This window comes from Varanus komodoensis, unplaced genomic scaffold, assembly GCF_004798865.1.
Source record: "Varanus komodoensis strain SLA01 unplaced genomic scaffold, ASM479886v1 scaffold3, whole genome shotgun sequence".
NCBI lineage: Eukaryota > Metazoa > Chordata > Lepidosauria > Squamata > Varanidae > Varanus > Varanus komodoensis.
This window is the reverse complement of record NW_025335761.1, coordinates 62,193,162-62,208,016: the sequence shown is the minus strand read 5'-3', so window position 1 is coordinate 62,208,016 and position 14,855 is coordinate 62,193,162. Positions and strand designations below refer to the sequence as shown.

The 14,855-nt window shown below is 53.0% G+C and overlaps 1 protein-coding gene across 1 annotated transcript; it reads left to right on the top strand.

Moving 5' to 3' along the window:
• Positions 1-3,971: 3,971 nt before the first annotated feature.
• On the top strand, positions 3,972-14,253 carry OTX2 (orthodenticle homeobox 2). Its single transcript, XM_044436544.1, has 3 exons — positions 3,972-4,068; positions 6,591-6,742; positions 13,630-14,253. Exons 1-3 carry the CDS (start codon positions 3,972-3,974, stop codon positions 14,251-14,253), a joined length of 873 nt encoding a protein of 290 aa, XP_044292479.1.
• Positions 14,254-14,855: the final 602 nt, after the last annotated feature.

Here is a 14,855-nt window from a genome sequence, read left to right as displayed (position 1 = left end):
TCGCGGCATCTGGGCGCGGGTCGGTGCTCGGTCCTGAAGCCCCCTGGGGAACCCTGGGCCAGTCACGGACTCTCAGCCTAACCTACCCCACAAGGTTGTTGTTGGGGGAACGGCATGGCGCCGGGGACCTTGCCTGTCGCTGTGGGTCTTTGCAAGAAGCCGAATATACATAGAGCGAGAGCTGTGTCGAATATCTTCAGTACCGAGTCCCTCTGAGGTCAGTGGGTCCTACTCTAGAGTAAGCAGCGAGCGTGTGCCTGCTTCCCCGGGCACAGGTCCCTCAGTGTCCCATCGGGCTCCTTGGGGAGTGGGTGCAAAAGCTTGGCTTCTCAGACGGGCTTACTCGCAGGGAAGCTCTAAGCGGGATCGCGGCCCTGGCGAAGCCCTCCTTGGTTTGGGGGCGATCCCTTCAGGCTCCAGCCCGATGGCCCTTCCCGGGGATCCCTGTCTTGCGTGCAAAGGCTCGGAGGAAGGGGTGGAAGACCTGAGTTTTCGTGCATGGGGGGGAGGGGGGAGGTCATCCGGCTATTGGTGTGGGGCCTGGGGCCCGATCCCTCAGCAGCGTTAGCACCCCTCCCTATCGAAGCGAGCCCCACGGGGCTTAAGAGTCCGCAGAGGCGACCTCTTCCCCCTTTATTCCCGCTGAAATCAATTCAGCTGAAGTGGATTTGAATGGATCCGGATGGAACTGAAAAGGCGAGTGGGAAAAGCCTGAACCGTCCTTGTGTGCCCCGGGGCGGCTCAGGGACTTACTCTTGCTTCGTTTTATCCTAATTTAGCACTATGTTGTTGTTTTTTAATAGAGCGCCGTTCTTGGGTTGTTTTTAAAGAGGGGAGGGACACGGATTCCCTGTCGTCCTGCATCAGTCAACTGGATCCCAAAAGAAAATACATTTCTGTGAATAACAGAAATGCAAACTCTCCAAAATTCCAAATCCAACTCTCAGATTTCTGAGTACTTGGGATTCTTTTCCTAGGAAGTGTGGCCAGGATCGCAGCTTTGCAACTGGATCACAGGCACAGTGGCTGTCGAATACCGGGTCTTATTTCTGCATAAGTACAGGCAGAACTGAGCTTCAGAACGCTTTGATTTCAGGAGGAGAACGAAACGACCGCTGAATTACCCCCCCCCCCAATAATTTAACGTAGCTGTACAGATTTTGCCTCATATCTTGGATGGAGAGTGTCCATCTCTCTCTCTGAGAATATCCTTAAAAAGTTGGGCGTGTGTGCAGTTTAATCAGGTTTGACAAAATTAATTAGCTGCGGTTCCTCGTAGGATCCAATTATTTGCATGTTCTCAGGAGAGCTTTCCATGGACAAATCTAAGAACCAGTTTTGAGTCCCAGCCCTTGCGAACTTTCTTCCCAGTAAACTGTTTTAAAGGACTGGATGGCTCCTTTTCTCGTATTTTTAATGTTAGGGGACGGTTGTTTTAAGGAAAAGGCTTCGGGGAAGCAGTCACTTAATCCACAGTTCATCTTCAGTGTGGGCCTCTAACCTGCTTGAACTCAGGAAGTTTCGGGAGATTTCTAGACCCGAAGAAACTGCTCTTCAGGAGGAAATCTGGTGTCCAAGTGAGACTGAAAAGGCCATTCTCTCTGCTCGATGGGGGTCAGCCCCACTGAATTCGGTGCAGATTCCGACAACCCTTTGAGCATCCAACGGCGGCCTGTTCAGCTCTTACCTCTGGGCAGGATGCAACAGGGATCCAAGCTAACCCAGGATGTGAAGCACGAACAGTTTTCCCGCTGGGGTACCTCGGCGCGGAACCTGGGCTTTTATAGGTTCGTGCGGTCGTGTGGATGCTTCAAACGGTGCGCGGTTAACGCGAGGCTTCGGGCGCTGGCGCCTTGTGGAGCGGGCCTCGTGACGTCATGCGTGCACACGCGTGGGCATCGCTTTCCAAGCCGGTCCTGGAAACATCCCCTCCTTGAGCTTGTGGGTTTGGGTTGAGATAAAAAGTCCTACAGCTTTTTTTTTTTTAATTTCGTTAAATGCAAGGCGAGGAATCTGGCCGTCCCTTTTGTTCCCAAGAAGGAAGCCCACTGAACTCAATGAGACGTTTGGGAAAATATGTCTGGGGTCGCTCTGCTACGTGGAAGCCCCTGCCATTGATTTCTGGGGGAAACTGACAGCCTATCGCCCTCTTGGCTTTGAAGTAATTTCTCTCCGAAATCCGGGCTTCTTTTCAAAGTGTGGTGCTTGTGGTAGGTTCTGTATTTCCAACAGAAAGGTTGGCAAAGGTGGGGGGGATGTGAAGAAGGACCCCCCCAGTGGTGAAAAAGATCCTTTATAGTGCCGTGATGGGGTCCAACCTCACTGGAACCTGCGAATCTCCATGCTGTCGCACAGATAAACTGGAAAAACTCCACTGGCTCCTTGGAGAGGGGAAAAACCACAGCCAGGCATGAGCTAAGAACAATTTAGGATCAGAATACCAACAATTAGTTAGACTCCACTTTTTCTTTTTCATCCGTTGCCTGCCTCCTGGAAAAAAAGGGGGGGTTATGGGGAAGAGAAACTGGCTATTGATAGATACCTTTCCCCAAACTTCTATCTCATTAGATCCTTGGAGAAGTCTTAACCTAGCTTTTTCTTCCTCCAAATGCTCAAGGGTTTAATCTGTCAGGAATGGTTAATATCACCCTTTGGAATCCTGCGAAGGTTTGCCGGTGGGGGGACAGAATCCATAGAATTTGCTGGGAGGGGGTTGAAAGGGCAGCTGGCATCCAGATAGGTGTTAAAATGAATAAACACACACCTCCAGGGGCGGGGGGGGGGGGCGGATGGACCGCAACGCGGTGTGAGACTTTACTTTTGTGGATTCGTCCCCAGAACAGTTTTTAAAGCCCCTGAGCAAGAATAAAATCCAGATTCCTTTTCTCCCGGCTGCACACGTGGGTCGAGGTGAGCACTGCCTAAGGTCACTTTCCCCACCACAAACACCCAAAAAGGAACTGGGGCAAAATATTCTCCACTTCATGTAAAAAGTTAATTACTTGTTTGTTCAGCTTGCAACATGCCCGCTGCCCAAGTGTTTCTAAATGTCTATGAAATCTGGGGGTCTTCCCCCCCCCCTCTAAATCTAATTAGGCCAAGTGCTAATTGGGGTGGGGGGACAACTGAAAGAAATCACTTCAGGCATGCAATGATAGAGGGGACTGTGGATCAGGGAGGCAACCCCCAACCTCCCCCCCCCCCGCAGCTTAGATCTTCTCTAAAGTGGGTATTTTAATTCTAAATTTGGGGGCTTGGCTGGGGAGGGTGCTTCTTTTGCAGTTGCAAAATCCAGGGTAATTAAAATGCTTGGGGGGTGGGGGTGGGGGTGGGACAACAGATATGCTCCTTTGTGGAGGAAGGGGGGGGCTTTGTTAGCGGTCTTATTTATTTAGCCGAGGGGGTCCTTTGTGTCTGCAGAATGGGCCCCAATGAGTTTTGTTGGAGACAATTAACGACTTGGTAAGCCTGCAGAAATCTGGGCAAATGCGAGCGGGTGCGGGGCATGAGGCTGTGTATGTTTGGGGTGGGGGGGGAGGTGTTTCTAAGCAGAGGCAACTTACTGTATGTATGCACTGTAACTTCTGGGGAGGTGGCAGGAATGAGCTCCCCCAGGCAGCCCCCCCAGGCAGTCCACCCCCCCATAATGCCTTTCCAGCCTGCTTTTGGGTGCTTCCTCGGCCAAGGAGAACTGTGCCAACCAAACACCTTCTCTTCCTCCTCACCCTCTTCCTCCCCTGGCACTAATTCCTCTTCCTGCCCCCACCCCAACTCTCTTTTGAAAATTAGAGGCAAGATCTCCAGCCTTCCTCGACGCAAGCTCTCCACCCAAAGCACCTGAAGAAGAAGAAGAAGAAGAAGAAGAAGAGAAAGAGAAAGCGGGGAAAAGGCTCGGAAGAGAGAGAGGCCCTGCTTCCCATCCGCCCCCTGGAATTTTGGCCATCTTTCTTCTTCCCCACCCCGACTTTAGCATGATGTCTTATCTTAAGCAACCACCTTATGCAGTCAACGGACTGAGCCTCACCACCTCTGGGATGGACTTGCTGCATCCATCTGTCGGGTACCCAGGTGAGCATCCCCGGGCCTTGGAAGGACACTGGGAGAGGGATTCGGACGCTCTGGGGATGCGCGGCAACCTTTCAAGCCGGTGCGTGGCCTGCGCGGTGGAACAGCGCCGGCATCCCTCCCCTTGCAGGCTTGCAGAAGAGACAGGGAGAAGGGCTCTGAGACAGGGGAAGACATGGAAGGAAACACCTTCCCACCCTCCCTGTCCTGAATTGCAGATGCCCCGCTCCGATGCTCCTTCGGGCATTTCTGGCTAGTACCCTTTGGAGCCCTTATCAAGCAGCTTTGCTCCCATTGCTGGTGCAAGCTAAGCTGAAGGGTGGAGAAGATGGGGAACCAACTTGTATATGTGTTTAGAGAAGGTGGAGGGTGGGTGGGGAAGTTGGGAGGAGAGCCGCAGTGAATTTGCTTCCCTCTCCAAAGACTCCTGAGCAAATTTAGCAGCTGTGGAAGAAGAGGCAGCCCCTGGTTAAACAGAAAGTGGAGAGCAGGAAATGGTGAATTCCCCCAGTGGATGGATGTAGCCCGTGGGGTCCCACAGGGATCCATATTGTGACTGAGGTTGTCATAAATGATGGGAAATTCCGAGTGAGCAGTAAAGTGCCAGGCCAGCTTGTTTAATTAGTATCCAGCTTTCTCCCAAACAAGGCATCCGATGATGGTGCCTGATTATTTAGGATGGTTGGAACAAAAATGGGATTGAGAAGAACTCCAAAAGGATTTCTACGAACTGGGAAGCTGGGCATCAAAACGGCAAGCTTGCTCGGGTGTAAGCAATTGTAAAGTCGTGTATGTTGAGGCATTGCTACATGCAGATGGGAAATGACCTGCCCACGAAAAATCTTGGGGACAGCTTGATCAAAAGGCCATCGCAGAGAGCAAATGCAGTGAAAAGGCAAACTCCACGGTAGAGATAATTGGGAAAGGTGTCGAAAATAAAACCGTCAAGATTGTACAAATCTTTGGTGCCAGTGCGCTTAGAATATTGGGTACCATTCTGCTCGTGGGGCCCTGGAAAGGGTCTTGTGGAGCTGGGAAAAGTGCAGAAAGGGTCAGTAAAAACAACCTGGGGCCTGGGAGGAGAAGTTGCAACACCTGAGAGGAGGGCTTTGGAGGAAAAATGAGGGATGCCTGCATGCAAAGTGATGCAAGAAAAAGAGAGCAGAGAGAGATGCCTTTTTCTCCCTCTTCCGTACTGTTCGTACCCAGCAAGGCGAATTGGTGGGAGATTCAGGACCGATAGAAGCACGTCCCTCTTCACATGGCGCATCATTAAGAGCCGGAATTCACTGCCACGGGATGTAGCGATGGCACCGATTTAGCCGGCTTTAAAAGGCGACGGGAAGACTTCGTGATGGAGAAGGGGGCTCTCCACGAGCCAACTGCAACCCACGCACACCCATTGCTGTGGCGCTTGTGTGTGTGGGGGGGGGGGCACTGTTGCCCTCGTGCCCCGCTTGCTAGGTTGCCGGTGTCACACCATCCCTGGTGGCCTTTGGGGCTGGGCGCTGTGTGAACAACTCGGATTCATGGACTTGGGCTTGCTCCAGCTAGCAGTTCTGCCGTTCCTATCTAGTCTGTGTATATGCCTGACCCCCGGCCAGGTGCGCTCCGTGCAAAGCAAGCCCCCTGCCCTGTTCAGCATGACTTGCTCCCAGGCTGGCGCAGCGAGGAGGATGCTCTGCTGAGACACAGGTGCACTTGCCGCCCGCCCACCTCCACCTGTTGGTGGGCTCCATTGAGTGCTCTGGGATTTGCCCTTCAGTAATGTTTCTGTGGCAGCTCCGTCAGTCTTCTAAGGTAACGCTGCTATCCGTGCACTTCAGGAGCGCAAAATGTGTTAAACCTGATGCACTTACTTCTGAGCAGGTGTAAGCACCTGGCTGGCATGGCACCTTCTCTTCGAAGTACCCCCAGCTCTTATCCGTAAAGGTTCGATTGCGACCTGTGCAAACGCTTCCTTGGAATTTTGTGTTGAAGGGGACATTCTCCAGGGGAGGCGCAGGTTGGAAGGCCACGCATCCTCCCCTATTTATGCAAAATTAATCCCCGCTCTCTTCTTCCTGAGTGTGGCTTTGATTGCAGGTTGTCCTCTTCCGCATACTTTTGGGGGAAGTCAGAGCTCCTTGAAGCTCATGTAGGATGGGCTGCGGAGTGATTGTGCGCAAGGGCCTGTCTGAAATCCAAGCACGTGCGCCCCCTCGGAAGGAGGGTCTGGTGGCGACTCCGTGGGGCACGCTCCTGCACGTGCAGGGTGCCCGCAGCACAGCGCACACTTGCTCGCAAGGAGGGTCCGCCACGGGCTTCTCAGACTTCCTTCCGAGGGAAAAGCATGTTTTCTTTTGGGGCCTTGAAGTCCCCCCATGCACTGCCTCGCGGGGTTTGCTTGGTGCAGTGGAGATGGGCCAGGCTTGCCCCCTGCCCAGGCCTGTGCCTCCCACAGGGGGCGGGGGGCGGGAGTCGCCCCCTGGGCCCCTCCCAGGGTAGCCACGCCCCCTGACGCCCCGCTTGGCCTTCGTCCGCAGCCACCCCTCGGAAGCAGCGGAGGGAGCGCACCACCTTCACCCGAGCCCAGCTGGACGTGCTGGAGGCCCTCTTCGCCAAGACTCGCTACCCGGACATCTTCATGCGGGAGGAGGTGGCCCTCAAGATCAACCTGCCGGAGTCCAGAGTGCAGGTAAGCGCAGCGGAAGCGGGGAAGGGTCCCGCTTCCTCCCAAGTGCCGGGAGGGGGCCAGGGCATCAGCTGTGGGCCGCAGTGGCTGGAGGTTCCAGTGTCCAATGGGGCAGTGCACCCAGGAATGGCAAGTGGGCCTGACCAACGGCGGAGCTGTCCGTGGTGCTGAGCCTGCTTGGAGGAAGGGTTCAGCGCCACGGCTCCTTCGCAGGTCAGACTGAAACCCGGGGTGGATACATCCCCAGCTAGGCCCTGCCCAGCACAGAGGAGGTTTGATGGACCAACTTCTGGTGGCATTTGGAAAGAGGGCAAGAGCGTGCGTGGATCTGCAAGGAGAGAAGCTCCACCGTAGGATTCGGGTCCGGTTCTTCCAGCAAGGGGCTCGGGTCAGAATGTCTAGGGTAGGGAGGAAGGTTTAGAAAGAAATACGAAGGTGGGGAGATGCCCCCTTCTCTCCCTAAACCAGCCTTCCCCAGTTTGGGTGCCTGTTGGACTGCAGCTCCCATCATTCCCAGCCAGCACAGTCCATGGTCAGGAATTCTGCACCAGACAGAGGAGGGCTGCCCGGAATGGAAGAAAGCAGAACAGTGAATCCTTTCTGCTGAGGTGGCCGACTGTCGTTGGCCCACAGCCCCATCAGCCACAGCCAGCCTGGCCAGAGAGGATGCATGATGGGGGATGCAGGCCCCAACCCGCCAGCGATGCACCCGTTCTCCCATCCCTGAGACGGACCTTTGCTCTGACCCTGCAGGGCCCTCATTTCAGACTCTTGCACCATCTTTCCCCAACCTGTTGTCCAGATGTGTCAGGAACATGCTCCATAGCCTGGGTAGCATGCTGGCTGGGGATAATGGAAGCTGTCATCCATCCCCTTGGAAAGGGTTGGGTTGGGGAAGGCTGCCTTCCCCCATGCCTTTTCCTGGAGAGCAGCTCACGCCCAGGAGCCCATCTCTGCTGCTTTGAAGCCGGGACCTGCTCAGCTTCACCAGGGCCACAGACCATTCGTCTCCACCCGCCAAGATTTCCATGCAGTCATGCCTCTTACTTCCCCCTCCTTAAGGACTCCTGGAGCCTGGGCTGGGGGCCACACAGTCCCCCGCTGCTCCTCCCTCCCTACGATGGCTTTGGGCATGGGAGGGTCTTTTGCTCGGCAGAGCAATGGCCGGATGAGTGCAGCTTCCCTTGGGAAGCCCACCTTGCAGTTCCTCGAGTTGCTTCAGAAGAGGTTTGATGGACAAGGGGACCATTTCAGGTTCAAAGGTGCGTGATGGGACAGGGAGAGGTTCTGCAAGGTTTCAAGCTTTTGTAGCTAACCAGTATTGAATTCCACAACACTCCAGTGGCGTATTTTCTAAGCCTTCATTTGGTTGCTTTCCATACTGCAGCAAACCTCTGAGTACATGTTAATCAATCATCTTTAAAAAAGATGCGTGCTGTGCCATCTTCTACTGGAAGCCAATGAAACAGTTTAATTTGAAAGGCAGAGAAATCTTGATGCTTCTGGTAGATGGATCTCAGTGGATCCAAAGCACAGAGCCGGAAGAGGTCGAGTGGGGAAGCATGTCTTGATCTGTCCTTCAGTGCAGGAGACAAATTTCCAGGTGCTAGACTTAAGCTGCAGCCCGTGGGCCCTGAACTTTGAGCATCACTCCACAGACAAACATTTCCATTTAATTTTGCACCTTTAGCCATCCTCTCCGGCTTGGCACCTTTCAGATGTGCTGGACTACAACTCCCAGTACCCCCAGCCAGCACAGTAGTCCAACCCATTTGGACCAGACCAGGCTGGGAAAGGTTGCCCTCTGGGAAAGGTTGCCCAGTGGCAAATGCAAAAATGAAAGGGAAGGGGTGTAACCTGTGGGGTTTGCAAGCTTGTGTCATCAGCAAGTGAATCTGCTGGAGGAGAGGTGAATGATGGATTTGAGTTTTGCTACGGTTTGTAAAGGGCACTTCCCAGGGAGTTCCCCAAAAGTTCCCAAAGAGCCTATGTAATTGCTTCAGAAAAATCCATTAGAAGAATAGAACCCCTTCCCCTTTCACCCCTGGACTTGTTGATGGATCATCTGTTTCATCAAATGAGAAATGGATTCTGTTGCCCCCCCCCCATTTTTTAATTTCTTGCCTCCCTCCCTAAATGGTTTGCAGCTAGACTCTGAGCTTGTGCCAGATCCCTGGCAGATCTCTGTCTTGGGGGGAAAAACAACAACAGAAAAGATCTTTTCCCCTTCACCTCAAGGAGTCTGAACCTGTTTTTCGATGCTTACTGAAATCAGCTGAAGTTTTGCTCTTGGATCCAAGGTCTGTAAGACAAAACTGAGTTCTGCACTTTGCTCTTTCTCAGTTTCACCTTCTGCTTAGAGCGGGCAGCAGCCCTGGGCTATGCTGCTGGAGCTGATTTCTAGGAAATTCAGTACTCCCCCTGGGAGAAATGAAACCCCATATCTTGGGAACCCTCCACTGAGTCACCTCCAGATCCTAAATATATTTACAGAGGTAATTCACATGTTACAAAACTCATACAAGGAAAGCCGTTTTTCCTGCATGAAGTAAAGTGAAACACAAATAGAGATGATAAATTCTCCCTTGCACGTGCAGATACACCGGAGCATCTTCGCATGTCACTGTTGATATGTAGGTTTCTGTGATTCTCTTATGGGGGTGAAAGCGTTTGAAATGGCCCTTAACCTGGAAGCAAAGGCCTCGATTGCAGCCAGGTTTGCCCTCCTGTGTGCCTGAAAAGGACCGAGCCGGCTGGCTGCTCCCAGCAAAGGGGTGTGCCCAGGAGATGCTGGCAGGATCCCCATCCAGGCCTGATAAGACGTGCTAGGTGTGGGGGAACAGCGAGGGGCGTTTACACCACAGATGTACACTGGTTTAATAGCCTTTCACTCTCTCCAGGAAATTCTGGAACTGGAGAGCTGTGGGGTGACCTATGGCTCTTTGAAAAAGGATTCACAAAAGTGCAATTATGGCCGTGCTTTGGGGAAAGCCAGGCAGTTAAACAGGTATAAAATCAATATAAAGCTACAGTAGAGAGTTGTCCAGGCAAGAGTCTCCTCCCTCCCAATTTTCTTTTCATGCATTCTCAATACATTTCTTAGACTCGCCACCGTTTCAGTGGAGTTGTTATTCCACTAAACGGCATCTCCTTCTAGCCTCCCAACAAACCCACCTGTAAGGGAGGCTGTGGAACACAATGCAGGAAACACTTGGCTGAGATATGTTTAAACCATCTTCAGGATGCGAGGTAGTAAAAACCTCCTAGCGCTCACCAAAATTTGTGAGACTTTCGCCACCTAGATGCATAGCATACCCCGTCCCATTGTGCTTTGCTCTGTGTGATCCTGGGGTAGAAAGCCCCAGCCCAAAGCCATCTTTGGCATCCGTGTCCATCTCATGCACAGGCTTTAAAATATGTATTCGCACATGCACGGTAGAGGCTTCCAAGACATGCGACTGCTTTTGAAAGACGAACAGACTTTGCAGCTGCTGGAACATGTTTGCATGAAATTTGTAGCACATGCCCATCAGCATGGGGCTACATTAAATATGTTTATAAATGTATTTCAGTTTTGCCAATCTTCCTTTGTCCTGCAACAGCCTCCCCTATCTTAATGGCCACTCAACTGAGCATCATTTTTAAGCCATGAAAAATCATTTTTATTTTTTAAAAATCACCAACAGTCCGTCAAATGCATAAAATGGTAATGATCCAGAACACTATTAAGAGAGAATCTAGCTTGGTTGAGGGGTGGGGGAGATGGGGGATTAGGAAGGATGGGCCACCTTCCTCTTGGTTCTATGGCAACTTCGGCCTCCTCTTCCTCTTTTTTTCTTTCTGCTGTTCTTGCTCTTCCGGGTCCTTTTCTCCACCTCCACCTGCCTGCCCCCAGCAGAATGTTCCCTGTCCCAAATATTCTGCATCCTGCAAAGGTACCAGACGGGGCCTGCCCTTTAAAAACGAATAAAGAGAGCATTTAACGGCAGGCAACAGAGAAACTCGACCGGGGCAGTCTTGTGTAGAGAGATTATGTCAGAGGGAGACGCAAATGCTGGAACTCTCCAGAAGGGGCCGGCCCCTCATTTTATGGGACCACCCTGTCACCAGCTGCTCTCGCCCCGTGTGTCGTCTTCGTCCTAGCTGCCCCCTCGTTGCTGCCCCCCCCCCCGCTGCACGTGGGCCCTCGGCAAGCACCCAGCCAGGCCAGACCTGGGCGCCCAGTGCCAGAGGAAGATGCTCTGTGCCCCCGGGAAAGTGTGGGGCATCGTTTGCCACCGAGCTGTGCTAAGCGCCCTACTGGGAGAGCTGGTGGAATGCCTTCTCCCTTTCAGATCACTGCTCCGAAGGTTTCTGCAGAATTTATCCCCAATTTGCACGGAAATGTATTTGCTGGTCTTAGCACGTCGTCGTCCCCCGCGCGTCATCGAAGGAGGCGGCTGCCCAAGCGGTTCCCCTCATTCCCACCTTGCTCCGCTGCAGGCTTGTTTCCAGCTTGCCCGGGGAGGGACCAGGGTTCACCAAAATCCTTAGGTCCCTTGGAGCATGGAAGGGCCCCTGCTGAGAGACAGAGCGAGTGGAGGAAGCGGAGATGGACCCCCCCCCCCAGCTAAGAAGAGTTTGCTTGAGAGTGAACCCCGCCAATTTCCGTGCAGCTCGCGCTTACAGACGTGCACCTGGAATGGGGGCCTTGCATTGCTGCGCGCCAGAACAATGCTGCAGAGAGTTTCGCTCGTTCGTGGGGTTCCCCTCAGCTCCCTGCTCCCTATTCCGAGGCCTGATCCTGTAGGAGGGCTAGAGGGGAACAGAATATACAGCCCATTTAAAAGAACAAGAGTGCTTTCCTCCCATCCCTCCCTTAATTGTTAACACCCCCGCTCCTAATACTCTGTTCTTTTTAATTAAGGGCTTGACTTCAATAGGACTTAAGTGGAGGTCCTTCGGGTACCCTAAGCTGCCAAGCTCCCTGGCTTGGGGAGGGCTTTATCCCCCTTCCCCAAAGTGGCCTTATTAAGCAACTGGGTTTGCTTGGTTCTGCGTGTGAAATCGCTGGTTGCTTCTAAAAAAACCCCCGAGGTTGACTCCGTGCCTCGGAGACATTTCTCACACCTGTTTCCCCTCGGTGGTCTCTAGTACAGATGTGGCGAGGCTGAGCCCTAATGTAGGGAAGGCGCGGAGGAGGCCAGATCAGAAAAGGATCTGTCGAAGAGGCTTCGACGGTGATGGACGAAGAAGGAAATGGAGGTGGGGAGCTGGCAGATGCCTGGCAGGGCGCGACAGACGGGGTCAGCCCTGCTTCTGGGGGCTTCAAGGGGGCCGCAGCAGCTGCCAAAGCTCACCTGCAGCAAAAGCACTCAGGTGTATCTGGACAGGTGCCGCTCGCTTTTTCTTCTTCTTTGTGCCAGAAGCACCACCGATACAATGAGTGAAAAGACATAACATCAAAGGGAGCAATAGCCTATATAGGTGACACGTAAGTGCAGGCACCAACAGGCAAAGCCTCTGGGTGTACATAGCAAATAATTTTCACCCAGTATTGGGCAGCAACCGGGGCAGCATGAGACCACCTGTTTCCTCAGGTCTGTCTTGGTTCTGCAATGCAGTGGTGCGAGGCAGAGTGGTGTATTGGGTAAGGATGCTGGATTGGGACCCAGGTGATCTGGGTTCCTGCTCAGCCCCGGAGCCGACTGGGTGACTTTGGGCCAGTCACAGACTCTTAGCTCAGCCTACCTCACAGGGTTGTTGTTGTGACAATAAGATTGCGAGAAGGAGGCAAAAGTATGTACCTGAGTTCCTTGAAAGGGAAAAGTGGGATATAAATATAAATAAACAAATTTGCCATCACCCATCTTAGCTTGTTTATTTTCTTCCAGGTTAGCCAGGTCTCTGTGTGACTTGGGGGCATAAGCTTTCCCGGTACTTTGTTTCCATCTGTTTAGTTTTTATAAGAATTTATCGACATTTGCAACGTCTTCCATACTTGGGACCAAGTGTGGAAGAAGCCAGACTGGACAGATTCGTCTTAGTTTCTTAAAGACTTGCTTGGAAGTGCTTGTTAGTGCTGAAACAGGGTCAGTATTTCGTTTTCTCACCTGCTTTTTATCTTTAACAACTTTGTGTCAAGCAGGTAAATACACCCTGATCCTTTTCCCATGCTGGGAATGGGTTCCCCTATTGCATTTGGCCAATGTAGATGCATAAGGTTTGATTTAACTTGCTGGGTTTTCCCCCTTCTTCTTTCTAATCAATCAGAAAGTTCTTCACATCTTAGAAAGAATATTTTAAAACTTGGCCTCTGGGACAAAGTGAAGCACAGAATCATCTCTTCCTAGGCAAACTTTTGGAGAATCTGGAGGGAAGCTAAATGTGGCATTGAGAAGGTGAACAAAAATTTCACTGAAAAAGGAATGAGGGCGATTGATTAGGGGATCCTACACCTTTGTCCCAGCTTGGGCATCCTTTTGAGAGTCCAGAGCTGACGAAAGCGGTGAAGAGCGGAGATTAGACATGGGATCGGGGGCCACCGAAATAGGCTCTTGGTCCAGCAGCCGGTCATCCAAGCCCTGCGGGGCTTTTTGGTGGGCCAGGGTTGGATCATGGCCTCCTCGAGCAAAGCCAACAAGGAATTTTGGAGGCAGGGGAAGCGGCGTGAGATGCGACTAGCGGAACTTCCCAGCGGGATCCCACCGGCATGCCGGCGCCCCCCTCTGATTGCCCGCCCTTCCCGAGCCTTGAATCCCCGGGCCCTCCGTGCTGGGCCTTGCCAGCCAGCAGCCCGGGCTGGGGAACGCTGAGCGCGCTGGTGCCCCCCTCGCCTCGCCTCGCCTCGCCTCGCCTCCGGCCAGTGACCAGGCGCTTCCCGCCTCTTCTCCTTCCTCTTGGTTTTCCAGGTGTGGTTCAAAAACCGGCGGGCCAAGTGCCGCCAGCAGCAGCAGCAGCAGCAGAACGGGGGCCAGAACAAGGTGCGGCCCGCCAAGAAGAAGAGCTCCCCGGCCAGAGAAGTGAGCTCCGAGAGCGGCACCAGCGGGCAGTTCACGCCTCCGGCCAGCACCTCCGTCCCGGCCATCTCCAGCAGCAGCAGCGCCCCGGTGTCCATCTGGAGCCCGGCGTCCATCTCGCCCCTCTCAGACCCCCTGTCCACCTCCTCCTCCTGCATGCAGAGGTCCTACCCCATGACTTACACTCAGGCTTCCGGCTACAGCCAAGGGTACGCTGGCTCGACCTCCTACTTCGGGGGGATGGACTGTGGATCTTACCTGACCCCGATGCACCACCAGCTCCCCGGACCAGGGGCCGCCCTCAGCCCCATGGGCACCAATGCCGTGGCCAGCCATCTCAACCAGTCCCCAGCCGCCCTCTCTACCCAGGGCTATGGGGCGTCCAGTTTGGGGTTTAACTCGACTACCGATTGCTTGGATTATAAGGACCAAACGGCCTCCTGGAAGCTAAACTTCAATGCTGACTGCTTGGATTATAAAGACCAGACATCTTCGTGGAAGTTCCAGGTTTTGTGAACCCTTGCTGGGAGGAACCCTTTGTGATAACCAGTAACACCAGGCGACGGCGATGCACGGACAGACGAGACAATACCCGCGGTGGGCTGGACTTTCCAGTGGTAGTCAGGTCTTTGGTTTAAGTTAAAGCAAAACGCGAACAGGACACACGTGAAAGACGCAATGATCAACAAAAGACAATGCCCCTGCTCATTCTCCCAGTTTCATCTCTGGCTCAGAAGCTCTGGAAAGGAAGAGGAGAAGGAAGGACGCCTTATGTGGACAGAAAGCAGAATCGCAGGCCACTGTGTTCTTCGTAGTTTTAGCCAATTGTTGGGTTTCTCTTTGTCCGGATGGAATGGAAGGTCGTTCCAACAATGGGCAGGTTTTCCGTGGGGGCGGGGGGACTGGGTTCTTTTCTTTAAAAAGAAATTGTCTAGATTTTTTTTCGTGTGTGTGTGTATGGAAAGAATACACCCTTTCCACTCTCCTTCTGCCCTCCCCAGTTTCCAATTTGTCATTCAACCCTTGGTTAAAATATTTTGGTTTTCATGGACAATGTCTATAACTCTCGCGCTCTCTCTCATTCTCTCTCTCTCTCTCTCTCTCTCTCTCTCTCTCTC